The sequence below is a fragment of the Artemia franciscana genome, chromosome 13, assembly GCF_032884065.1.
Source record: "Artemia franciscana chromosome 13, ASM3288406v1, whole genome shotgun sequence".
Lineage (NCBI taxonomy): Eukaryota > Metazoa > Arthropoda > Branchiopoda > Anostraca > Artemiidae > Artemia > Artemia franciscana.
The window spans coordinates 8,420,438-8,447,911 of record NC_088875.1 but is presented as its reverse complement, the minus strand read 5'-3'; the positions used below and the strand labels follow the sequence as shown (position 1 = coordinate 8,447,911).

General features: G+C 34.9%; 1 protein-coding gene across 2 annotated transcripts in view; it reads right to left on the bottom strand.

Annotated features, from left to right (window-relative positions):
• Positions 1-27,474, bottom strand: part of LOC136034477 (dedicator of cytokinesis protein 3-like) — a 386,199-nt gene that overhangs the window by 180,924 nt on the left and 177,801 nt on the right. For both annotated transcript variants that reach the window (XM_065715690.1, XM_065715689.1), the window contains exons 19-20: positions 25,178-25,367; positions 23,662-23,807 (exon numbers count right to left, since the gene is read on the bottom strand). In XM_065715690.1, coding sequence (XP_065571762.1) covers positions 23,662-23,807; positions 25,178-25,367 — 336 coding nt within the window. The remainder of the gene's footprint in view (positions 1-23,661; positions 23,808-25,177; positions 25,368-27,474) is intronic.

Here is a 27,474-nt window from a genome sequence, read left to right as displayed (position 1 = left end):
ATGTAGGAAGAAGTATCCATGAGTAGTTGTCTGCGGGACGAGAATTTTCTCTGGGGGGAGGGCATTCCAAGGAGAATAAACCAAGAAAGGAATTACTGTAGAATATTATCCCCAGGGAGGAGATATTTTTTAGGGAGCCTGCGGGAGGGGGTGGATTTTCCGGAGAAAATCAGCTGGACACTATTAATCTTCATTATTCTCCCGTCTTTACCATACGTGTGATTGTTAAAATCTTTGTACCTGAAATGGCGTTAAGTCGTTCTGGCTTATCTATAATTTATAGAAGGTGTAAATCACGGAATGTAGTTGAAAATTACGATATTTTTAAATAATATTTTATTTTTTAAAATTACAACAGCACTGTTTTATTGTTATTACAAGGAGTTATGTCATTGCGTTTATTTTGTGTCTCAGGAGATGTTCGAGAAGTTGCATTGTATTTTGTTGTATTTCGTTAACCCGCATCCCCTTATTTTTTCATTCAGTGTTTTATGTAACTAAGTTTTAGTAAGTGTGGGCACGGACTCCTCGGAGAATAGTAAGCCACTAAAGCCATTTACGTATTGTATTTCCCTTGCTGTGACCTATATTAAGAGCTCTTCCTATCACAATTGTCACTACCGCAGTAGTAATTCACCCAGTAAAGGTTTTCAAACTCTAAGCTAAATCACAGTAATCGTGATCACTATTTGGTTGTTAATTATATCATTTTGGTCATATCGGCAGTCACTATTAATAGCCATTTTGTATCTCTTTTTACCTTTATGTTTTTATTCATACCGAGTTCCCTGGGAGTTTCCTACTCTCCGCCACCTGGCGAATATCTCGGACTGCCATTTGCAAAAACTAACGTTGCAGGCTGACTCCGTGCATTGGTCGTTCTGTCATCTCTTGCGCTCAGGGCACAATCATGATTAGTGCTCCCCTGCCACCGAAAATTTTCAGGTCAGATTTTTACTAAGTTTTCATTTAATAATAAAATTCGAACATAAAATCTCAAAATAAGATTAAAATTTATTTAAATTCGGGGTTATCCACTTTAATTTTCAAGGAACGGTGATGAAGGATATGGGAAAAATAAAATTTTCGGATTGAATTTGCTCGTACTTAGCACTAACTGCCCTTTACTTTATTTTAATAAAAATAAATTTCAAAATAATCATAACCGTTACATTATTTAGTTGAAATTTTACGCCCCATGAAATTCCTCCACCCGGGGCACGTGACCCCTCCCGCTTCTAAAACTGGCTCTGCCTCCACACCATACCTGTTTGCATCAGGCGTGGCATACTTCTCGCTAGGTACGGCACACTTCTGCCAGAAGTGCTGCCCACCACTTTATGCACACGATTCTCAAACCCCTCAATTCCAATATTAAGCGAATAATGAAACTATTTTGTTTTTTTCCAATCACGAAATCAGGGGAAATTGATCATGCATTTAAGGCGATCTTAATTCATAATATGGGAAAGCAATTTGAGGTGGAATAAATAGTTAAATGATCACTCGAAATGAAACTTATAAAAAGGCCCTGCATATTCACATTTCAGTTGTTCAACTTGACCTATCGATCAGCGATAGCAGGTGATTCATCATGAAGCAGGTAAAGAATACTAGCTAAATATGTTCAAAATTTCTTCCTTGCGGTTAAGTTAGTTTCTTTGAAATACAGGTAAGAAATAGGCTATGAAGTACAAATATTTATATATACATATATATATATATATATATATATATATATATATATATATATATATATATATATATATATATATATATATATATATATATATATATATATATATATACTGGAACGTACGCAGGGGGGCCTTCGGGCCCAGCCCCCCCCCCCCGAAATTTTGTGAAATGTTTAATTTCCCCATAGTTTCTTGGGATTTCTGGCAAAAGTAGGACATTTATTAAGAATCAAGATACATGTGTAAAACCTTTTTTGGGAGGTTTTACAGAATGCAATTATCCGCTAAAGTCAGAGCCCAATTATTAACCCATTTTCTGTCTAACTTTATACCCTCTTTGAAGTAATTAGCAATTGTACTTGTTATTTGTTTTTTGTAAAGAAAGTTTGCTTTCCACAGAAAAATAGAATTATCCTTGATATTAGGGCGTTTATCCCCCCTTTTCAGGATAAAGTACAACTTTTAATGGATCAATTTTGGAAACTATCATTTTTCATTAAAATCTACGTTTTGCAACAGAACCCCCCACAGCACCCATATTGCACTGTTAACCCTAAAATTTTTCTTTCTGTGGGATTTGATAGATTAATCACTGGTTCTAAATGGCTTTGAACATAACCTGAGCCTAAAACGTACTTTTGAGGCTTCAGTCTCCCCCCCCTCCATCCGCTAAAATACTACCGATTAAAGTTAATCTGTATTTTCCGATATACGTGCTTTTTGCATTACTAAATAAAAAAAAGTGCTACTTTATATCTGCTGTTTCGAATGTTTGGCCCCCCCCGAAAAAAATTCCTGCGCGTGTGCGTGTATATATATATATATATATATATATATATATATATATATATATATATATATATATATATATATATATATATATATATATATATATATATATATATATATATATATATATATATATATTAGTCCTCGTCTAGGTTGGGAGGATGTCATAAATAAAGATTTAGGAAATGGGAACTTCCTGGGAGTGTGTAAAGAGGGAGGCCTTGAATAGATTAGGTTGGAGGAGGAGCGTGCATAGCTTTGTTGGCCTCAGACGGCTTGGTGCTGCAGTGAGTTATTAGTAGTAGTAGTAGTAGTATACGTATATATGACATATATGATCGCCATACACAAGCGATGTCAGGGATAAATTCATTACTATCTGAATATTTATTCAATTTTAAAAAAATTAGCCTGAAGTATTTACTGCCCTTGCAGTAGTTCTGAAAGTTCTTGATCGATGGGTCAAATTCCGGTGGTATGATCTCTTTTCTTACTTAAAAAGGGCACCAGATCTTAAATTTTAAATTCCATGATTCATCTGTTTGGTTTACTGTGTTTTTGCGTAGAACAAAAGTAGGCCAATTGGTTTCAAAATTATTTCAATTTTGTGTTCATTCTTAGCCTAAAGAAACTTGAGGTTTTCTGGGTAGTTGGAAAAAATAACACTTTTTTTGCATTTAGATACAAAAATTTTCGTTTACAAATTGAATGTCTCATTGTTTTAGTCATGACTAATCATTTAAAATTCTTATTTTCAGGTCGTAGAGATAACAGTAGTCGTCGAAGTTATTTCAGCATCTGATATAACAGTTTTATAGGCAACACTTTTGAATCCCTTCTTTCAAAATTTGTTAAGAGCTCTTTTTTGCCGTAATTAATTTTTAAAAACTCTTCAAAAAGAGTTTTCAAATAAAAATAAAGATTTATAATAAAATCAGTGACGAACATAAATTAAAGTCCAATAGTAATTCAAACATGAAACAACAAAGAATTACTACAAACAGGAGTAGGGACACTGCTCCTAAATAAAATATATTTTAAAAATTCATTCATTTATAAAAACAACGTGGAAAGATAAAAATTGCAGGTATTACCAAGAATAAATATCATTATGCTATATAAATATATATGATATCATGGTACTTGTGTATTATACGCCACTCAAGTTTACGCTGTGTAAAAGAGAAACGAAACGGTTTCTTCGTTAGTTTCTTCCATCTTAGCGTGAGACAGGAAAAAGACAATGACAGAAAAGATGGGAAATATAGAATTTGGGCTATATATTTGCACAGAAGGGGGTGGTAAAGTATTTAGACATTTGAAGTCAGAAAACAATTCTTACTTCATAATATGTAGAATAATTGTACCTAACACATTTTGCATGCAGACCCGCTATACTTTACTCCACCCTCCCTAATGTACAAATATAAAACCCAAATTCATTTCTTAAGTATTATATTTTCATTATATTATTGGATATTTCATTATGATTGAGCGTCAAAGAAACAGATTCTAATTAAATGAAGCACTTGTAAGTACCGTAAGTTCCATTTTCCGTTGAATATTCACGGCTATCACTTTTGTGCCGTTAATACGCTGTTTATCGCGAATGAATCCCTTTAAAGAAGAAGAGGAAGTGGTAAAAAGAAGAAACATACAAGGGATAAACTGTTCGGAGTTCATTCAGACGTTAAATGTGGAATGAACGAACACGTTCACAAGCTTCGTTTAACAATTTTACTTCCTTGGGAGATCTGTGGTAGATACCCAACCAACCAGACCCGCTATACTTTACCTCCACCCCCCTAATACGCAAATATATAGCCCAAGTTTGTTTCGAAGGTAACGAAGAAACTAACGAAGAGACCGGTTTGTCTCGAGTTTTACACAGTGTAAACTTGAGTGGCATATAATACACAAGTATTGATACCATTATAATCTTATATTAGACAATCAGTTTACTTTCACTTGTTCTTTCCAGTCATCTTGATTATCATGGCGATTCGTCTTTTTATGTTATTTTTCAACAAAACCAAAACGAAATTCAGACCTTTTAGAGGGTGATTTTTTTCTTGTGTTGTTTTTTATGGACGACAAAATTAAACAAATGAAAATATGGAGTAAATATTTTAAATAACACAGTGCACAAAAAAAATGCGTTTTATTTGTTTTTTTCATACTTTTTGTAAGCCAGTTTTTTGATGTTTTTTTTGTTTACAATTTTTTCCACGTTGATAATGGCTTTCGGATGTGAAGCAGAAATATTCACTATTTATTATTATTAAATGTTATTTTTTATTCGCTGTCTTTACTAAAATATTATACCGCTTTTTCAATATATCCAATCTTTTTCAATATTGCAAATGAAAAGCTAGAGCAATCTAAGAAATTACTGATGTTATGACAAATAAAAAATACACGGTTAAAAATACAAATCGTTTTCAGTAGAGCGCAAATGACGCAATGGGCTGTAGAAAATCTAGGGGGTAGTAGCCCCACTCCTGCTTGTGGCAATTCCTATTTTTTTTTTAATTTTGACATAATTACTCATTTTGATTTATCTTTGCTTGTGGATTTATATACGCATCTATAGCAGTATCTTTGATTTATTTTAATTTCCGTCCACTTTGGGCTTCATTTATTCAAAGATTGTAGTTTATATTTGTTTTAAATATGAATTATTTTAACCTTTTATCTGTATTCGCCTGTGATTTCAATATGGCTCTTAATTTTTCTTTGAAAGACTTTTTTTCTGGAAACGTTTTATTTTTAAATATTTTTTATTCATCTTCGATTGATATAGCTTTACAGCTGGTTAATATTAAAACATCTGTCAAGTTTTATTAGTTGTTCTGCTTGCTTGATTATCTTTAGTTTACTTGTTATATTGTAATTCGCTGATGACGGATGTTGAATATACATCCGAAACATCCACAAAGATGGTACTACTGTTTTATCCACTGTCTTCACAAATTTCCTCGTTATTTTCTCTTTTTGTTGGACCTCACTACTTGGACCGCCCCAAAATTTTAAGTCCCCTTCCCCTCGTCCAGACTACATGAGATTCTGAACTGCATCCCCCACGCCGTTTTAAAGAATATTGCAGATATACCACTTCCATAGCCTCGATACATAGTGTCTTTAGATTTACATCTCCCTCCTACCGCGAGTCATAATTTTAGATCGACTCGACCCTGCAATATGACCAAAAAGTTTCAATTCGATTTCCCAGTCGTTTTGATTAAATACAGATACCTTGTTCTGATAACTTGGGTAAATAGAGTTTCTTTCGATTTACATTACTACTTCATTGCGGAAAAACTCTACCCCCACAAGGGCTTAAAGTGCCAAAACTAGTAGTCATATTTGAGACAAAATAGGTTCATTCCTTTTCTTCTCCTTCCACCGAGTTAAAATTCGAAGTCAATATGACCCCCTGAAAGGTTCTGCTTGATCACTGGAATCGCAACAAAACACCATAAATACGCTATTTGGTAACCTGGCAACCCATAGGGTCTTCTGATTTGCCTTGCAAATTAACGGAGGATACATTTTAAGTCCTATAACAATGTATAATGCAAAAACTTTCAAATTACCCGGAGACATACCCGAAACATATTTGGCACATCCTCTCAACACAGAATTTAGATTTTTCCTGCACTTCTCCGCTACTCCACTCCCTTCTCCTAGCCTTCCTGAAAGTTTTGCTCCATCCCCAGAGCCATCCCTGAGATATTGCAGATATTGTGTTTTGCATTGCTTGAATGATCACAATCTCCTTTTATTCATGTGTAAATCAAAGCTTCCCGTTTTAGAGCCAAAATGTTTTGTGAATCAGAGACAAAACATTTTAAAAGCCTTGCCATTGTATTTTAATGCATGCTGTCTGAGTATGCATACCGTATTTTAATGTATACTTTGATTTACGAGTATATCAAAACCTCTCGTCTAAGTCCACCTTCCCCAAAATCAAAATCAATGGTCACTTGTCCTTGCTCCCATTAACACTCTAAAAATTTTATCGGACATTCCTAGCCGTTCCATGGATTGGAGACACAAACTTCAAACTCCTTTCCTCTCTTCCAGCAGAAACTTTGACCCTCGATGGCCTGGAAGCTCATATATTGCTTTGCTTTAACGTTACCCCATCTCCCAAGTCAAAACGTAAGGTCTAATTAAGTGCCCCCCCCCCCTGAAAGTTTTAACCAAATGCTCCAAGTGATCCTAAGACATTGCAGATACACCATTTTGACAGTCTATGATCAAATATGTTTTTTTAATTACCTCGCTAGTCATAATTCTGTGCATAAATTAAAAGTCCCATAGGATGTTATAGTACAAAATATTTTAGGTGGATCATAGAAAAAATTGCTACTAACGTAAGATATGAAGTCCCCTTGTCCCAGCTTTCTTCCTTAATCTCTCCAACAGTACGTGAAAGTTTCAATTTTTATTCCACAAGCCGTTGCTAAGATAGTGGAGATACACTATTCCAACAATCTGGATACACATAGTTTCCTTTGATCTAACTCTCCCATCTCCTCAAGACGTTATTTGACAATCATTAGACCAGCCCTTTACCGACGCTACTTGAGAGGTCCAAATTAACTCTTTCCCCCAAACAATTCCAGAGACAGATTATTTTGTAACTCATGCGCACATAATGTCTTTTAATCTACTCAGACAACAGCGTCGCTTCAATATTACTCCCTTCCGCAAAACTATGAGAGCCTTGGCCTAGAAAAGGGCCCCTAAGGGATTTTCAACTAAAATCTGTCTTTGGAAAATGGCTAACTTGCATAATTTAGGGCCAAAAGGCTATGGGACAGTCGTATGTTGACGCTAGAGGACCGTATATTAGACCCTTCAACATTTTAAAAGAAAATTATCATCTCAAAATTTTGGTCTAATGGCATTAGAATTTTAGAATGCCGGCCAGCAGAAAAGAGCACAGGGGAAGGGGGACAGGTTGCCCTCAAGTCACCTACCACCCTTAAAGGGAGAACTAGAACATACATTTTCAACAGAATCAGCTTCTTCTCAAGTTTTTATGATAACGCTTGCGTGAGAAGTGGCCGGGGAGAAAAAAGTTTTTAGACAAGCCGTCAAAATGGGCCCTTTGTTGGGGTTTTTGGAGTAGCCGATGTTTTTTGTTTCTATATTTCCTTTTGTATCGGAGTCTCATTAGCTCAAGAGCTTAAGGATACAAGTTTCGAGCTGATCAAGCTCGAAACAATAAATATCATTTCATTTTGTTTGATCAAAGGAAAAAATTTGCTAGGCCCTTTCTCAGACTCCATTTTTCTAGGGACAGTGCGTGCCTGTTATTTTTTTTTTTTTTTTGTATTATTTTTTTTTTATGTGTTATTTTTTATGTGTTATTTTTTTTTATTTTTTTTTGGCGCAACAACTGTGCGGCTGTCAAAATTACACGGCTCAAAATTATCACAAACAAACTTATTGGCCTATTTCGTCACCCCTACCCTCTCCTGCAACATAATGTTTTATCCGTTTGGCTTAAAGATTAATCCTTAAAAGTTGAAAACTAATCCCATTCCTGACAAAAACAAGCCTCCCCTTGTCAATTAAAAACTTAAATTTTAACAATTAGCAATTTGCATGTCTTAGGGGCTGCAGGGGTTATGTTATCCCCAAAGGTACATTTACCATATCTTTTACTATAAAAAACCAAATGGCTATTTCAAAAATCTTATCAAATGTCTTTCGGGATTGGGGGTAGGACAAGACACTGAGGAAGGGAGTTGGTTGTCTACTAATCACTTTTAATTCTTAAAAAGGGATTTTTTGTTTCCAATCGAATGAGCCTCTCCGAAGTTTCTACGGCCATTGCTTCTAGAAAAAGTGCCCTGGGGAAAAAATATTAATGATTTGGAAGGCTTAAGTATCTTCGCTTAAACAATGCTGAGCGCTACCTATGAGACTGTGAATTAAGTCAACACAGGTCGGAGGGCTAAGATAGAAGCGATGATATATTAAGCATCATAGCACGTCAAATGCCGAATCTACGTTCTGCATAAAAGACCACAGCCGATTTATACATTACAGTCTTAGTTTAAATCGTCACAAATATTTTTATAATTATCATTGACGTTTTACAAGTCCTCGTGAAAGATGACCACGACCATTGTAATCATCATGATGATGAAATTAATGGTGATGTTCTTAATTAGTATAGTGCGAATGGTTACACGATACAGTAAGGTATAATTGGCGATTTTGGTGTTACTGGGCATAATACTGATACTGAAAATGTCTACATAAACGGCAATAAAGATTATTATAATCAAATACTTCGTGATAGCAAATTATAAGGAGCAACTCGGCCCGATAGTAACCAAAACTCTAAAAAAAAAAGAATTTTTATAACAATATATACATAAAAAAAAACTTTTTATGCTGATTCAAAAAATATAAGATTTATTAAGTTTGATGTTACCCATCAAAAGCTACGAGCCCAAGGAGAAGTACCTAATTTTCAAAAAGAGGAGAAAACACCCCCAAAAAGTCAACCGATTTAATGAAAATCCCACCATCAGATCCAGCATATCAGAAATCACTACTATGGAGGCTTCAAGCTTCTATTTCCACAAACGTAGAATTTTGTATTATTCTCCATAAGAAAGATCACGGATGCGGGCGGGTTTATTTGTTTATTTTTAACATGATACTGGTGGCACCAATTGTGAAAATGATGACGATTGTCCTAATAATAATAATAACTTATAATTTGTTATTATCATAACGTTGAAAACTTACGCTTGTCGCGCATAAAGACAAATATAATAAAGCACATTGAGCAGTAATAATAATGTTGAGAATTTCCCAATTTTTTTGCTTCTATAAACTGTTGTAATAAATCTAACATTTTATAATAAATATAGTATGCTGTAATAAATGATAATCTGTAATAAATAATCTATAAAGGAAAGTATATTAAGCGTAAAATTTTAAACTATACCTAGAACCAAAAAGTTTGGAAAGAGTGACTTATCGCCTTGGAAAGCTATTAGAAAGATAGAAAATTTATTGCAAAGCGTGAACGAGACTTTTGTACATAAATCTACAGCCTGAACTAGGACCTAATTCATTTTCTACCTCTAGCCCGTCCCTACCTGTAAAGCTTTATTGATTCTATGAAAACAGACTTAAAAAACAACATTCAAGGTTGGCTTAGAAAGTATCCTTGTAGGGCATCGCGTATCAGCGACTAAGTGATTCCCAGAATTTCGGCCAGATTTCAAGCATTTCCTTCCAACCCCCACCTTTTGATTATCTGCATTTACAAAATAGCTTTAGTAATACAAGTTAGAGTCAAAGATACAGTAAAAACCATAACCTCAGACCTTAGGGCTGTTGAACCTTCCCTGAAAACTTCCTATACATAACTAAAATTTCAATATATATTCAGGGTGAAAAAATAGAAGTGGTTAGCTTTAAAAACATTTCTGCTTAACTAACAGAGATGCAAGTCCGTTTTCAAAAGTTACATTTCCCCTAGAAAAGTAACTTTCCCAGTTTATGAAAACTTCATCCCTTAACTATTTTTCAAAAAACTCTGAAACTGTGCATATTGCAATATTATCGTCATCAAGATCTTGAAGATCTTCAATTGTCACCCCATATTAACAATATCATCATTGTAGTAACTGAAATAACATTCACTGCCGTTTTGATGACGCTGCCATTGTCAGGATCATGGCGACCTCCAGCCCAACCATCGTCATTGCCAACATGATCCCTAGCAGTACGAAAAATGTCATTATCAACATCTTTAGAATAACAATCGTCTCCATAGTTATCACCAGCACAATATTAATCAAAATCTTCGTCACCACTACCATTTGGTTACTTTGGGCTGGGGTTCATTCAGTGTTAGCTTGCATCCGAAGCTGCAACCATGATTTTGATTTCCATCAAATCACGTAACTTATTTGCAATACATGGCGCGACTCATCCGCAAGAGTGGGAGGCCGGAACATTGTATAAGAGGACTGCAGGGTCCCACTCAAGTTTGTCATCTTAGCTAAGAAAACGGTTTTGATCGTGTCTGCTCTCTGGCATTATTGTGTCAATTTTTATTTGCCTGAGCCATGTAAACGTATAAGCTTCTAATCACAACTTCTTTTCCAGTGTATGAAGATTCTATTTACGGCTTATACAATGACAACGACCATAGTTACTGGCCAAATCTTTAATAATGGTAAATGTCATGACATTTTTGTGTCTGATCATGACATTTTTGTCATGACATTTTCTGTCATGACATTTTTGTGTGTCTGATCATGACATTTTTGTCATGACATTTTCTGTCATGACATTTTTGTGTTTTGATCGTGTCTGCTCTCTGGCACCATGGTGTCAATTTTTATTTGCCTGAGCTATGTAAACGTATAAGCTTCTAATCACAACTTCTTTTCCAGTGTATGAAGATTCTATTTACGGCTTATACAATGACAACGACCATAGTTACTGGCCAAATCTTTAATAATGGTAAATGTCATGACATTTTTGTGTCTGATCATGACATTTTTGTCATGACATTTTCTGTCATGACATTTTTGTGTGTCTGATCATGACATTTTTGTCATGATTCAGAAAAATTTGTCATTTTTGTGTTTTGATCGTGTCTGCTCTCTGGCACCATGGTGTCAATTTTTATTTGCCTGAGCTATGTAAACGTATAAGCTTCTAATCACAACTTCTTTTCCAGTGTATGAAGATTCTATTTACGGCTTATACAATGACAACGACCATAGTTACTGGCCAAATCTTTAATAATGGTAAATGTCATGACATTTTTGTGTCTGATCATGACATTTTTGTCATGACATTTTCTGTCATGACATTTTTGTGTGTCTGATCATGACATTTTTGTCATGACATTTTTGTCATGACATTTTCTGTCATGACATTTTTGTGTTTTGATCGTGTCTGCTCTCTGGCACCATGGTGTCAATTTTTATTTGCCTGAGCTATGTAAACGTATAAGCTTCTAATCACAACTTCTTTTCCAGTGTATGAAGATTCTATTTACAGCTTATACAATGACAACGACCATAGTTACTGGCCAAATCTTTAATAATGGTAAATGTCATGACATTTTTGTGTCTGATCATGACATTTTTGTCATGACATTTTCTGTCATGACATTTTTGTGTGTCTGATCATGACATTTTTGTCATGATTCAGAAAAATTTGTCATTTTTGTGTTTTGATCGTGTCTGCTCTCTGGCACCATGGTGTCAATTTTTATTTGCCTGAGCTATGTAAACGTATAAGCTTCTAATCACAACTTCTTTTCCAGTGTATGAAGATTCTATTTACGGCTTATACAATGACAACGACCATAGTTACTGGCTATCACCAAATCTTTAATAATGGTAAATGTCATGACATTTTTGTGGATAACTATCAACAGAGTATAATCTTCTTCAATCATAACAGCAGTCCGAAAAGAATTTACACTTATAAAAAATTCAAAGTAAACGATTTTACAGACCACTGTCCTGTTCAAGTTTTCTTCACGGAGAACTTTGCAAATATCTTGACAACTTTACTGGCCGCAGAAAAAATTAACACATCGACAAAAATTATAATCTTTACCACATCAAGAGAACAATTCAAAAAACTGAAAACAATGGAGGTGCTTCTTCATTTTAGAAATGTCAAAGCTATAAGATTCAAAGGCAAGAAACCAATTATTTATAAACAACAGTTTTCAGACTTGAGATCAACAGTATGGACAGTAGACAATGGATTAGACAATAGCAAATTGGATATAAAGCCGGGTGCTATATTAAACTATGTTGTTATGGAATGGCCACCTTTCACTGTTGAAGGTAAGTAAAAAATTGTGAGTGGCTTTTAAGAGTGAAAACTGGCGCTAATGTTAAACAAAATCACCAACACCATATGTGGTTTGATGTTTCCTGGCATTTTTGTGCTTCAGTAACTAGCTTACATATCGCACTTTGCTGCGGTCTCAGAAAAAGAAATTCAAGGACACAAAAAAAACACAGCAAAAACTGTTTATTTTAACACTATTTATTAACTAATTTGTTAATTTATTTTTTATGTGCTCTTGGATACACAATGTTTTTTTTGTTTTTTTGTGTGTGTGTATACGAATAAATCGGAAGATTTTCCCACGCGTGAAGTGGCAACATACAGCTGTCCATATAAGAAGCCCGGATTCTCCAAATCTGTTCCACGCACTTGCACAGAATATCCTTGTACCTTATTTATGATCATTGCCAAAGCAAGTCACACCGGACAGTAAATTTAAATTCAAATGGCACGCTTAACCATCGCATGTTGCTGAAATCTCAAAAAAGAGGAAATTCAAGGACACAAAAATTGCTAAACAATGAAAAAAATATTTATTTTAACACCTTTTATTAATTTTTTCGAGTACTCTTGGGTACACTATTATTTTTTTATTTTTTTTGTATGGCGTGTATACGAATAAATTGGAAGATTTTCCCACTCATGAAGTGGGAACATATAGTTGTCCGTATGAGAAGCACGGATTCTCCAAATCGATTCGACACACTTGCGGCGACTGTCCTTGTACCTTATTTATGACATTGCAAAAGAAAGTCACACCGGACTGTAAATCTAAGTTCAAATGGCATATATGTTGGGACCATTGGAATACATGGTAAGAGTTCATCTTCCCCCTTGGATTCTATATTCAAAATTATGGCTTCGATGACATTTTTCATATTTTTTGACGAAAGTCTCGTACCGTTACGAAGTTGTGGCAGATTAATGTTTCGGAGAATAATGACAGGCCCTCCGATTTTCAATATTAAAATGTGCAATGGAATACCTGGCCAATCCAGTGAAATCAAGAATTCGGTTGGCTAATTGACAACTTCGTCTTGATTCATCACGGTATGAATGGACTTATATGTTATCACTTTGCCTGGTGCTCCGTTTTTAATATTGAAATTGATGGCATTCACATCATTGTTAGTAGCAGCTAATATTACACGTGCACTGAGTCACTGAGGATTTTTGTAATTTCACGTGACATTTGGGAAAAATTTTGATTAAATTCGTCTTTAGTTCATTTTATCTTACAAAAACATGCCGGCAATATGATACATTGTTTAGATCTGTCGATTGCCATCTTTCCATTCCCAGCATGCAGTAATTACTTTGCAAGACATTGCAAAGTAATTGCGGGTGAATCGCTTGTTCCCCGACAATTTAGAAAATTCAAAAAGGTGCAGAAATTTCCCTATGCCATTGTGATTAATCGATACACACGGCTAATTTATCTTCTAAACATTTCATAACCGAAATGTTAGATAATGCCTGAAAAAAGCACTCTCTGGACTGTTGATGGCATGGGTTATTCGAGGCATCAGACGAAGGCACATTTTAAGTTTTAGGATCACGCATATTCCGGAAGCGAATTTAAAATTTTTGGGAAACAGGCTTAACAAGAAATAATAAAAACGGCCACTTGTATGAGGCCATTTCCTATATGTCTGTGTGGTTTTGATGAGGTCTTGAAAGCGAGTGACATTCTCTGAGGTACTTTGAGCAGAAGTTTTGGTGCGATCACAGTTTGTACAGTTCACAGAATTACACAGGGACAGGCGAAGAAAAATACCTGACATTCAGGAAGAGTTGGTATTACTCGTTTTTTATTGCGTTCCATTTTTCGCTTAAAATTTTTTAATCATTTACTTTTTTGGGCGGGAGGGCATGTATAGTCCTGTGCTGCATTCATTAATATGATGACTCATCTTCGGTGGAAATCACAGCTTTTACGAACAAGAATCAGAGACTACTTCTGGGAGGAAATTTCATGCCTCATAAAAGGTACATCTTAGGCCCTCATATTTTATTTTCAGCAAATTAAACCTGTTCCCTCAATTCTTACTTTACTTATGCTTTGTAGTCCAGACGAGCCACAACCTTTACAGACAACTAAGCGCCAAAGCAAAGCTGGACAACCTTCTGCCATTGCCTTCAGTCTTGTGTTTGAGGACGGACCATCCTCAACTATGAGTTATACGATTTGTGTCCGTGCTTCCAGAATCCAGCAAGAGGTCTTCCTTAATTAGGACACGCGAATATTCAGTTCTATCTCCTTACTTTTTCTTCTATTGGGAAGGGGGGCTGTAAGCTCGAGTGACTGACCAGTTAAGTACTCACTTGGGTGCCACATAAAGCAGTCAATCCATCAGATGGTTCAGATTCTGAGCCATCTGATCTTGGTGACAGCGGATAATGGATACTTTCCCAATTCCGATTCGCCATTCGAATTATTATTAATAATTTCAACCAACAGAGCTGTCAAGAAGTTGTTATTTTTTACAAACTATGCGCTCAAACCAATTTTCCGTGCTTATGATGTCTAGATTAGTGTCTAGATAATATCTAGTCTAGATGTACTGCTTAAAATGTCTAGATTCGAAGCGTTCATCCTAGGGTGCACTTGATTTTTAGTAATAAAAGTTTCAAGTGTTTCAAAACAATCCTACTTGGTATTGTCAATGAAGCTTTTCAACAGCATAAGCTTTTTCATGAACCCTCAAATTGCACTGAAAACTGCAAGAATATCTGATCCATTTGAAACTTGTAAATACAAATTGAGTTTGTTTAATTTGGAAAAAATATCCGCCAAATAAGCGAACTTGAGAATGAATTCGTCGTCGAGTAGATGTTTAATATAACAAGTTTTTTCTTCCAAATAAATTGTAACTTCCTTACGCAATTCCACTATTCGTGTCAATACTTTTCCCTGGATAACCAGCAAAGTTCTGTATGCAGAAAAAGGGATGTATCGCAGCTACACACGTCTACTAGCTCATATCAATACGAGGCTAGAATTTCAGCTATGGTTTACGTTAAAACTACAGAAATAAATTGAATATATCAAACTCACTGCGATTAAAAGTAACAAAAGTTGAAGTTTATGCTGAAACTGTAAAGAAGAAAAATGAATACATCCTTCCCATTGAAATAACTTTGTAAAAAAAAAAGAACTTGCAGGTGTAGTTATGCAAGTAATAAAAAAGTAATTAATTTGTATTTCTTATTTTAAAAATTTTTCATTCATATTTTAACGCTTGGAAAAAAAATATTTTTTTCATTTCAATTTGAACAACCAAGTTCCACTACTCGCCAGTACGGAATCTTAACACTACCAGTATTAATGCTTGCGACTGCACCCTATCTTTTTTTTAGATTGGGATCACCTTGTCTCCAATTTTTATGGACATAAGCCCGAAGCCAATCGAAAAAAAAACAACGGTTTTAAGGTTTATTTTAGGGGGCCATCCCCAACTTAATTTGTTTGTAAATCAGAATCCCCTTGACCCACTAGGTTTCGAGCTGTTCAAAAAAAAGCTTGTTATTCCCTTTTCCGGCCGTATTTCTGGGGGAGACGATTTTAATACGTTTTGCAGTTTGTCCTCCGTCAAACTGAGGCTTGTAGAACGACTCAGTTAGCTAATCACCCTAAGCTTAGTTAGCTCAATCCGTTATTCACGAGTTTGGTTTTCAATGAAAAAATGTCGTTGATTTTTTTTTTTTTTTTATTCCTGATATTTAGGAAATATCCCTGCGATACTATAATCTTAAGAGTATTTCAACTACTTTGACAATAAAAAAAAGGTAAAGGATGCGTCACTAGACTCTTAAAGTACAAACTGGCGGTGCTGATCTCCGTTTCATGGCCTCCAGCGAGGAAACGCAATGGGGATTGGGAATCAGTCATTATGCGCTATCGCACACCCTTCCTGCTTACCTTCCCCAGATTTCTCCAGGTAACCATTTAGAGTTAGGTCGACTCTGCCTGAGCTTACAGAGACACGCCACTAACCCATGTTCCAAACTAAATAGCTGGCCACACCAGGAATCGAACCCTCGCCCTTCGGACAAAGGATTCCAAATCCAGCGTGCCAGGAACTCGGCTAGGACTTGACAAAAAAATATAAGGCTTGTAATTACGACATTGTCAAACCTGACATCGAAAAAAATCCATTTTTTCCTCTCTATCTCATTGTTTCTCTTTCCCCCTTTCCAGACTTACGATCTTTCTCCCTTTCTCTCTCTTTCTAGGAAAGAATGGTTACAAAGGCCAAGATGCAAGAACAGTACAGCTCTTTGCTGAAAGCCTGAAGATGCAACTAAACACAAAATTACTTGACGATGACGTCTTATGGGGGAAGCGTCTACCCAACGGGACTTACACAGGCCAAAAAGGATTAATCGTTAGAGGAGAAATGGACATAGGGGCAACGTCCAACTGGCCCAATGATATTGAAATTTCAAAAAGGGATATGATATATCCTCATATCTTAGATGAAATTTGCCTTCTATCAAGAGCTCCAGGGGAAGTACCAAAATGGTACGCCCTCATTATGCCTTTTAAAGATATTATGTGGGCAGTTGTAGTCTTACTTGTAATTCTTGGTGGAGCTTTAATGGTCGCATTTGCATGGACATACAAATTGGCTGTTGGAACCTCAAGAGCCTGGCTGGATTGGAAGAAAGCTTTCTTCTATAATATAGGCGCTCTTTTACGGATCCCACAGATAATTGACAGGTGATTCATCTTTAACAATATATCAACAAAAATAAATATCTCAAAAAACAAGTTTAGTTTTTGGAGAAATGACAATCCTCTCCACAGACCCACTTCTCATACAGAAAGCATTTGTAAAATCCAAAATAAAACAGAAAGGATATTAGCTATTTGTTAATTCGTTTTTTAGAAAGGTTTTATCGTTTCTTTTCTGTGTAAAATACTGAAATTGAAAGGAGCAGCTTTGGAATATATTTTTATACAATCAGTAAAACTCTTGTCAATTCTTCCGCACCAGGGACGGATCTTCTTTAGTCTAAAGTCAGGCCAGCAACTTGCTTTTTTGGTACCGAAGAAAATCACAAGTATCTGCAACCGGGGATGCGGATTTTTAATTTAGGTATTCAGGGAAATTAATAATGTAGATTATATAAGAACGATAGTATATGTATAAGAAAAGATAACCAATACAGTTAGGAAAACTAATAATGCAGATTGGAAAAAAAGATAGTGTTTGTATATAAAAAGGGTATCGGTGAGACAATTACTTGCTAATGCTATTACACTGGGTAAAAAGGGTCAATAATATCGTTAGAGTAAAACTGAGAACAGATTTTTGTTGTTGCACTACCTGCCCCTCCTCCCCCCCCAAAAGAGCCAGATAGGAAAAGTCATAAGAACTGGAAGAATCAAAAAGAGGGGGCAAATTCCCCTGGGAGTCCATCCCTTTTAGCCAAAAATAAAAAAAAGAGCTGCGAATGTTAATGCTGCGATTTAATTAATATAGTTTACAATTGTTAATTGCATTTTATTGTGTCCCAAGATTAGGAAAAAGGCATCCCAATTTTAGATCGCTTTAGGATACCCAACCTACCAATAGTCGTGTAGCTACTACGCTAACAAACCCAAAAAGCACCGGTCCTAGCACCGAAGACCCCATTTTAGTGAAAACCGTGCACAAGTAAAATACCTACATACAACAAACATACTGTAGCCAACAAAATTGCATTTTCCCCCCTCTATTAGCGTGTTTACTATTATTATGTTTATTATTACTATTATTTCTATTATTAGTAGTTTGTTAACTGTAATCGTTTATCTATTTCATTTTTCTCTTGTTTGCACATTAGAAGGTAAAAAACAAACAAAAAAAATGACGAGAAGATTCGGATTGTTATAGCTGTCGTTTTGAGCGTGTCCACAAGGAGTATGGCCTTTTGTATGCAATTTGGTAGCCAATGAATCGATCCTTGGAAAAAGGATCGATGTTGTTAACTGTAAACGTTTATCTATTTCATTTTTCTCATGTTTGCACATTCGAAGGTAAAAAAAAAACAAAAAGAAAAAAAATGACGAGAAGATTCGGTTTGTTATAGCTGTCGTTTTGAGCGTGTCCACAAGGAGTATGGTCTTTTGTATGCAATTTGGTAGCCAATGAATCGATCCTTGGGAAAAAGATCGATGTTGTTAACTGTAAACGTTTATCTATTTCATTTTCTCTTGTTTGCACATTCGAAGGTAAAAAAACAAAAAACAAAAAAAAAACACAAAAAAACAAAATGACGAGAAGATTCGTTTGTTAAAGCTGTCGTTTTGAGAGTGTCCACAAGGAGTATGGCCTTTTGTATGCAATTTGGTAGCCAATGAATCGATCCTTGGGAAAAGGATCGATGTTGTTAATTGTAAACGTTTATCTGTTTCATTTTTCTCTTGTTTGAACATTCGAAGGTAAAAAAAAAAACACTAAAAAAACACAAAAAAAAATGACGAGAAGATTCGGTTTGTTAAAGCTGTCGTTTTGAGAGTGTCCGCAAGGAGTATGGCCTTTTGTATGCAATTTGGTAGCCAATGAATCGATCCTTGGGAAAAGGATCGATGTTGTTAACTGTAAACGTTTATCTATTTCATTTTTCTCTTGTTTACACATTCGAAGGTAAAAAAAAACCAAATTACCAAAAAAATGACGAGAAGATTCGGTTTGTTAAAGCTGTCGTTTTGAGAGTCCACAAGGAGTATGGCCTTTTGTATGCAATTTGGTAGCCAATGAATCGATCCTTGGGAAAAGGATCGATGTTGTTAACTGTAAACGTTTATCTATTTCATTTTTCTCTTGTTTGCACATTCGAAGGTAAAAAAAAAACACTAAAAAAACACACAAAAAAGTGACGAGAAGATTCGGTTTGTTAAAGCTGTCGTTTTGAGAGTGTCCGCAAGGAGTATGGCCTTTTGTATGCAATTTGGTAGCCAATGAATCGATCCTTGGGAAAAGGATCGATGTTGTTAACTGTAAACGTTTATCTATTTCATTTTTCTCTTGTTTACACATTCGAAGGTAAAAAAAAACCAAAATACCAAAAAAATGACGAGAAGATTCGGTTTGTTAAAGCTGTCGTTTTGAGAGTCCACAAGGAGTATGGCCTTTTGTATGCAATTTGGTAGCCAATGAATCGATCCTTGGGAAAAGGATCGATGTTGTTAACTGTAAACGTTTATCTATTTCATTTTTCTCTTGTTTGCACATTCGAAGGTAAAAAAAAAAAAAAACACAAAAAAAAGACGAGAATGATGCTCAGTATTTCAGGGTGTTTACATTTAATTTTACAGTTCTGACTGAAAAAACACATTACGATTTAATTACATAAGAAAGCTTCAAAAGTTTCCCTGGACCACTTGGAGTTTAAATAGCCCCTTTATTGGCTCTAACACTTTATTATAAAAACAATTTATTTCGGAACACTGGTCAGCCTTATTTCTGTTCCTACGATAAAACGACCGCTAATAAACATCAAAAATGCTTTGACTATTAGTCAAAAAATATTTTTTGGCATTCAATTTTTGTATTGTAGCTCAAAACTTAATGAAAAATATAGCCCAAAACCGGTTGTCTTTGAGTGGTTTACATTTAATTTCATAGTTCAGACCGATGAAAATACATTAAATATATTTAATTACACCCAATAATATTTTACAGATCTCGCTGGCACCTGAGAGTCTATATTACAACTTTGTGGCTTCAGTACTTTTTTCTAACAACGATTTACATTGCAACTCTGGTTAGCCTCATATCTGTTCCTATTGTTAGTCCACCCTTAGAAACTATCAAAGACGCTTTGACGAATGGCCCAAAACCGTTTTTTGGCATTCAGTCCTTGTATCATATGTATCTCAACTCTACGAACCCGTTTGTCCAGGAGTCATTGAAGAACTACGAGATAATTCCATACGATGTCGACTTATTTGCAGCAGCAAATCAGGGCAAAGGCATTACATGGGAACAGAAGATGGTGACCCAGTTCTACCAGAGAGTCGTTTACAGAGGTATATTATCTGGTTTATTAATTTTTTTCCATACCTCGAATAGACCAAAGCTATATGATGAACCTCGATAAGCCAAATTTCTTGATTTCCAAGTCAAAATTAATTGAATTTATCAAAGATGAATGTCCGTGACTATAGACAATACAGTTTAGTTTTTATAGCAGTTGGTATTAACCAAGTGACATATAGCGATCGCAAATTCTGTCGGTCTATCGATCGGTCTGTCTGTCGGTCTGTCTGTCTGTCCCGGTTTTGCTAGTTAAAATAATTAGGCAGGGTGTAATAATTTCTTAAGGATTTTCAAGAGCAAAACAAAATGCATTTTCGTAGAATATCTGCAAATTTGATGCCACTATGGAAAGGGTACCTTATGACAGAAACGTTCCTTGCAAAATGACTAGGAATATGTTTTACTTCAATAAAAAGAGATGGTGTAGCTAACCTTACGCAACCAGTATTCCGACTTAAAGGCGTTCTTTTCCTAAGAACGGAATTTTTCAAGGTTCTTAGGAAAACAAAAAGGTTCTTAGGGATTTAGTTTGACACTAGTTGAGCTTGAACGCCCATTTAAACAAAAGATGGTGAAACTGGTTTACCATGGGTGAGTTTACAAAGGAAAAGTTTTTTATTTGTTTTCCTCTTAGATTATAGTTAATATGGCTATACAGCGTTCTTATGTGTCCCTGCACTCATTCCAAGCTAAGGGCTAAAATTTCCAAATTACAACCAAATTAACTTCCAAAACGCAAAAACTCCATTACAATCAAATGAGTAAAAGTGAAATTTAAATTTTTCAGTTTTCAATTTTTTATTTTCTTCAGTTCGATTATTTTTCAGTTTTCAGATCCTATTTGCTCCTCCATGTGAATTTGATATTTTTTATGGCGCAACAGCTATAACTCCAAAGTTTTTCCCTGTCAATCGTTCACTTACTTTACTCTTAGCTAGAAAAACAAGGCGCAGAATTCAAATGTAATGGATAGTTTTAGGGTGACTATTTTATTAGTTGTTTTTTTCATTTGATCTTTTCTTTTATTTCATTTCGTTTCTTTACCTCTTTATTGGACTTGTAATCCTGTGTCCATAAGGGCGGGGGTTCAAGTCCTAGTGCCGTTTATTTGGTTTGGAACGGGAATCAGCGGTGTGACCCTATAAGCTCAGTCAGAATCGAACTAGCTTCAAATTGGTATCTGGAGAAATCCGGGGGAAGACACGGGAAGCTTTGGGCAATTTGATCCCTATCCCGCCTTGTACTCCCAGCCTAGGGAATATAATGAGGACAACGATACCTGCGCAAAGTGGATTATTGTCTGCAGGTGCAAAGATTTTCCGTTTTTTTACAAGACTCCGTTAAAATGGGTTCTAATGAATTATTGGAGTTGTTCTTCTCATTAAATCCCTTGCTATACTGAAATCAAATACCATTCTCGATTAACCTAGTAAATCACCTAGGGAATTTTCAGTAAATTGTCAAACGTAATTTTAGAGATTCAGACATTCCCTACTGTTATTTAAAAAAATATATAGCAAGCAAGTGCCTACGGAGGAGGGCTCGCCACCCTTAAGCCAAATGGAATATTCAATTTTCTTTGAAATTGTCTTATAACTTTCAAATAAAGCGCTTGTTTTTTGCAGTTTCGAACAATTTGGAGACCCTACAGAGTCCTTAAAACCTTCAATAAATTCAGGCATAGTTCATTGTAGATACAGATCCTATGATTAGCCACACCCCCTTCCCTCTTGAAAGATTTTCGACTAAACAAGAAATAATTCTGTTACTCAGCTTATTTTCCGCCATGGGTGCCAACAATATCGTATTTTCTTTAAATATTTTAAACAAATATACATGTTAATGAAAATACTTTAAATATTTCAATAAATTTTCAGTAAAATTTATTTCAATGAATTAAAATAAGTAATTTATTTCAACTTATTTCAATAAATTTTCAGTAAAATTTATTTCAATAAATTAAAATAAGTAATTTATTTCAACTTATTGCAATAAATCTCATTTATTTTATTTCAATAAATTAAATAAATTAAATATATAAATAGGAAATATTTTAAACAAATATACATGTTAATGAAAATACTGGTAAAATTTTGATACAAAAAAATGGACACCGTCCAGACATTGGACCTAATCACAAAGCTGTCTCCTTTTGAATAAATAAATCATAGAATTGACCAAATTTATGGTCAATATTCAAATAGAGTTGTGCAATATTATGCAGAGACGTTGCTCAAATAAAGATAATAAATGTGGTTTCTTAATAAAAAATGTCTTCTTATATAATTTACATGAAAATATCTATAAGACATATAAAATAAATTAAAAAAATTCATTATATATCATTCATAATTTTATACATTCATTAAATTTAATACAGTTAATATTCACATGAAATTTAACATTTAATAAATATGGATCTTGAAAACATATTCAGTAAAAATAAATCTTATAATTACACTAAACATAAATTAAATTAAAAATTTCATGTATTTTTCAGATCAGTACGACACCCCAACAATTCAAATCGTAGATGAATGCCTTGGACTAATCCATCAAGTAGCCCTAGCCCCAAAGAACTCATTATTCACCCCTGATTTTGACAAACTTTCGATTCGCTTAACAGAAATGGGATTATCCAAATACTGGTTTAACGAAGCAATAGAGGAGTTGAAAAAGACTCAACCCAACCCTCAGCCAGACTTGTATGAAAAACAGACCCTCAGAGCTTACGGATTGTCTGATCTTCAGGGCGGATTTTACGCCCTTATTTTCTTTTTTATCGTCTCAATCCTTGCATTCATTTTAGAATTTGTCTTTTATCAAATGAATAAAGTAGCACATGATTAGTTGACATTCAAAAGATAATAAAATATATAGAGCACTGAACATTTGGGATTAAAAACGAAAGAAATTGCAAAGCAATTGCAAAGGCGGTGCAAAGACGTTGCATGAAAAACAGACCCTCAGACTTTTCGTTGCCATTGCATACTTTTTAGAACTTGTATCTTATCAAATGAATAGAATATAACATGATTAGTTGACATTCAAAAGGTAATAAAATAGATATAGCACTGAACATTTAGGATTAAAAACGAAAGACGTTGCAAAGTAATTGCAATGAAGTTACAAAGACGTTGCAAGAAAAGCAGACCCTCTGACCCTTTGTTACCATTGCATACTTTTCAGAACTTGTATCTTATCAAATGAATAAAGTAAAATGAATGCTTGTATTTTAAGAAAAAAGTAGTTTCAGTAATTTCAAAAAAAAAACTTACCTTTCCTTCAACTGAAGCAGTCCTATTCTTATAAAAATAGTCTAGTATGTCACCAAGAACTGCAGCGCATTGTGACAAATCTTGACGTGCTGCCAAATGCAAGCGTATGTGATGGGAGAGTACCGGAAGAGCGACACACCGCGAAGCTAGAATAAAATGACAACTCAAAACATAGCTGGGGCATATCTCAATCCTTACCTAGTCTAAGCCCAAGAGGCTAGTTTCTTAAGCCCCATACCATTTCCATGCATGTTGAGACAAAGAAGTTGCTTTGCTACATAAGTGTTTTGTGCTTTGGTTCTCTCCCATATTGGTTTTTGTCCAACCGTGAGTTTTTCCGTTTGTTTTTTCTGTGTAACATTTTATTGCTTTTTTTAATTACATTTTCTATTTTATTTTATCTTTAGTTTTATTTCTTTTGTTTTGTTATATACTTTCTATTGTTTTTTCTTTTTGTTTTTTCATTGTATCTTTTGTTTTTTTTCCATTACATCTTTTGTTTGTTCGTGTTCTTTTTCGTTTTTTCCCGTTGGTAAAAGCTTCCGGACGTAAAGCCAAAATACTCGGATTATTTTTCTATTAAATAGTTTTTTCTTCACTGCTAAAAATTCCAACCGTTTCAACGTAAAGCCTATGTGCCATATCTGAGCAGGAGTGGATACAGAGCTAATTTGTGAGGAGGGGGTAATAAGAAAACTTTGGCTCCCTTATTGGTATTTATCGTGCTTCCACCACTGTATTATATATATAATGTTCCAGATTTCAAAGAAAAGATTTGAGAACTAGAAATCACTAACTTGGAATTTGCCGATCTTGTAAAATACTTATGACCGGTAATTTACGGTAATTACCACCGATTAGTTTGAGTTAGCTTACAACACAAAACAGAATACAAAACATCGCTTTCTAGGTGCGTTGGGATAAAAAGCATAAAGATCCTCCAGAGCCATTGCTGGCGCATAGGGCGTCGAATCGACGTTTCAGTTGCTGGGAGTTTTTTTTACAGGGACAAGTAGCAAGCTTGTCGCCCAACCACTAGTGTGGCGGTCTAGGTGCGGTAGGGGGTCAGTAATTTATCATTGGGGGGGAGGTGAAAAAGCAAAACAACTGCTTTCTTAGGCTCCAATTTTTTAATTGGAAAAAACAAGTACGGTTCTTCAAATATAGGCTTAATCTTCCACTTCAGATAATTCAATAGAATATTTGCTAGAGTTCAGGCGGGCGAGCACTCCTCGTTTATTCTTATCAGTGACATTAAAGAAAAAAACCTTTACCAAAAGTCATCTATAAAGTCTAAATAAAACCTAGAAAAAAAGTCAAACTAGTTCTAAAAATCAATTTATATACTAAGGGTTCTGGAATTTCCGAGAAAGGATTTGTGATCTAGAAACCACTGGTACAAAATTTGGCGGTTAGCTCAAAAAGACAAACAAATGCATTGTTAGGCTAAAAATTTGTCTATATAGTAAAATAGGTCAAATATAATATGTTAATAAAATGGGTCAAAATATCTTACAAGGTTGAGAGAAAATGGTTGTAGCAACTATTCTTTTAATCAGATGTAATTTTGCGGCAATAATTTCTTCTGCTGACTCGGTTGCTCCAAGGCTGTCTATGAGCTCTGATATTCCTCCAGCAAGTGACTCAGGATCAAGCACTTCCAAAAAATTTGAAATAGCTGCTGGCATTACCTTCAGAAATATTACCTGCAAGATTTATTTATTTAATTATAAAATAAGTAAAAAGAATCATTCTTTTCAATGAAAACAATACATTTTTAAGAAAAAAATACCAAAAAGGTAGGAAACATGGTATCCTGGGCTTATATCGCTCCTCAAAAATAAAAAATAATTCACTCGATTCTATACCAGTGCGTACTACCAAGAGGGAAACAGAAAACAAATAACTAGCCAGTCGAAACCACACCAGCAGACAACAGTGTATTGACATCCTTCATTAATTGCCAAAAAAGAAAGTTGTTCCAGCCAAATTCCTGATGTAAATCCTGAAACCTGGTTATTAGATATTGAAACATTGAAAGATAAAATTTCTACTGCCAAAGCAACATAACGCTGAAGTGCAGAATAAGTCACATGCACACAAAAAAATAGCAAATCGTAATAATGGATTCTTTTTATTTATTATCATGGTCCCAACTGGGAGAAGGGGGCTATATTTGGATTTTTATTTGTATTTTTATTTAGAAAAAATGAAAAATGCCGCATCTCCTAGAATTGAATAATACTACTATTACTTCTAATAGCTCACTGTATCACCAAGCCACCTGAGGCCAACACAGCTATGCTCGCTCCTCCTACATCCCCATCTACTTAAAGCCTTCCTCTTTACACCTGCTCAAGAAGTTTTAGTTTCCCATAAATCCTTCCTTATGCCCTCCTCCTACCCAGTTCAGGAGCTTTTCATTTGGCCCAAGATAATCGGTCGAAAAGGACGATCTATGGTAATTCGTCCTCTTTCATCCACAAAACGTGTCCTAGCCCTCAACTTTTCTCTAATTATAGTCGTAGAAAGTTCGATAGCATCACATTTTTTGTATAGCTTACTATTTAAAATACATAAAAATAACACTTCAAAATAGCGATGAAGCCTTTTAATTGACAGTGAAAAAATATAGAAAATTTTAACTGGATATTTCGGACACATATACAGTGTCCACCATCAGCAGTAAAACTACTACTAATATTACTAATAACTCACTGCAGCACCAAGCCACCTGAGGCCAAAACAGCTACGCACGCTCCTCCTTCAATCTTATCTATTTAAAGCCTCTCTCTTTACACCTTCCCAGGAAGTTCACATTTCCTTTACATCTTTACTTATGACATCAATGTCATTTATGACATTTTTGGAATGATTTCGGAGAAACTTAGGTTTTGTTATTGATAAATAACATTAGGTGTCCAAAATTGGGACACCTAATGGGTGTCCAAAAAAGCTAAGAATGTTAAAGTGAGACTTTCAGAGGATGTTGGCTAGAAAATGCATTAAATCAAATGTTGAAATGTATGAAAGTTGAGACTTAATGAATAAGTTGAGACTTTAAGTTCAAAGGTAAGTTGAGATAATCAAAAGACATTATGGGCCTTCAGGAAGAATATTAATCTAGGTTGTTAAAAGGATGTATCTGCAGTATTTAACGACCAGCTAAAGGTATAAAACTGAAACTAAATCATAAGACATTGTATGCAACTGGGTTGTCACAAAAGTCTATCTACAATATCAAACAGTTCGTGGTAATGAACTGTAGTAAGGAGCGACCCGGCTCAATAGTAAACGGAACTCTAAAAAACGGAACTTTGATGCTAATAGACACATCAGAAGAATCAGATTTTCGTGCTGATTCTAAATGTATAAGTTTCATCAAATTTAGTCTTTGTCATCAAAAGTAACGAGCCTGAGAAAATTTGCCTTATTTTGGAAAATAGGGGGGAACACCCCGTAAAAGTCATGGAATCTTAACGAAAATCACACCATCGATTCAGCGTATCAGATAACCCTATAGAAAAAATTTCAAGGTCCAATCCACAAAAATGTGGAATTTCGTATTTTTTGCCATAAGACAGATCACGGGTGCCTGTTTTTTTTTTTCCCAGGAGTCATCTTATCGACTAAGTATTCCCAGAGTGTTACAAGAGGGCTCATTCTAACGGACACGAAAAGTTCTACTGCCCTTTTTAAGTGACCAAAAAAATTGGAGGGCACCTAGGCCATCTCCCACGCTCATTTTTTTCCCAAGTCAACACATCAAATTTTGAGATAGCCATTTTGTTCCGCATAGTCGAAAGCCATAAT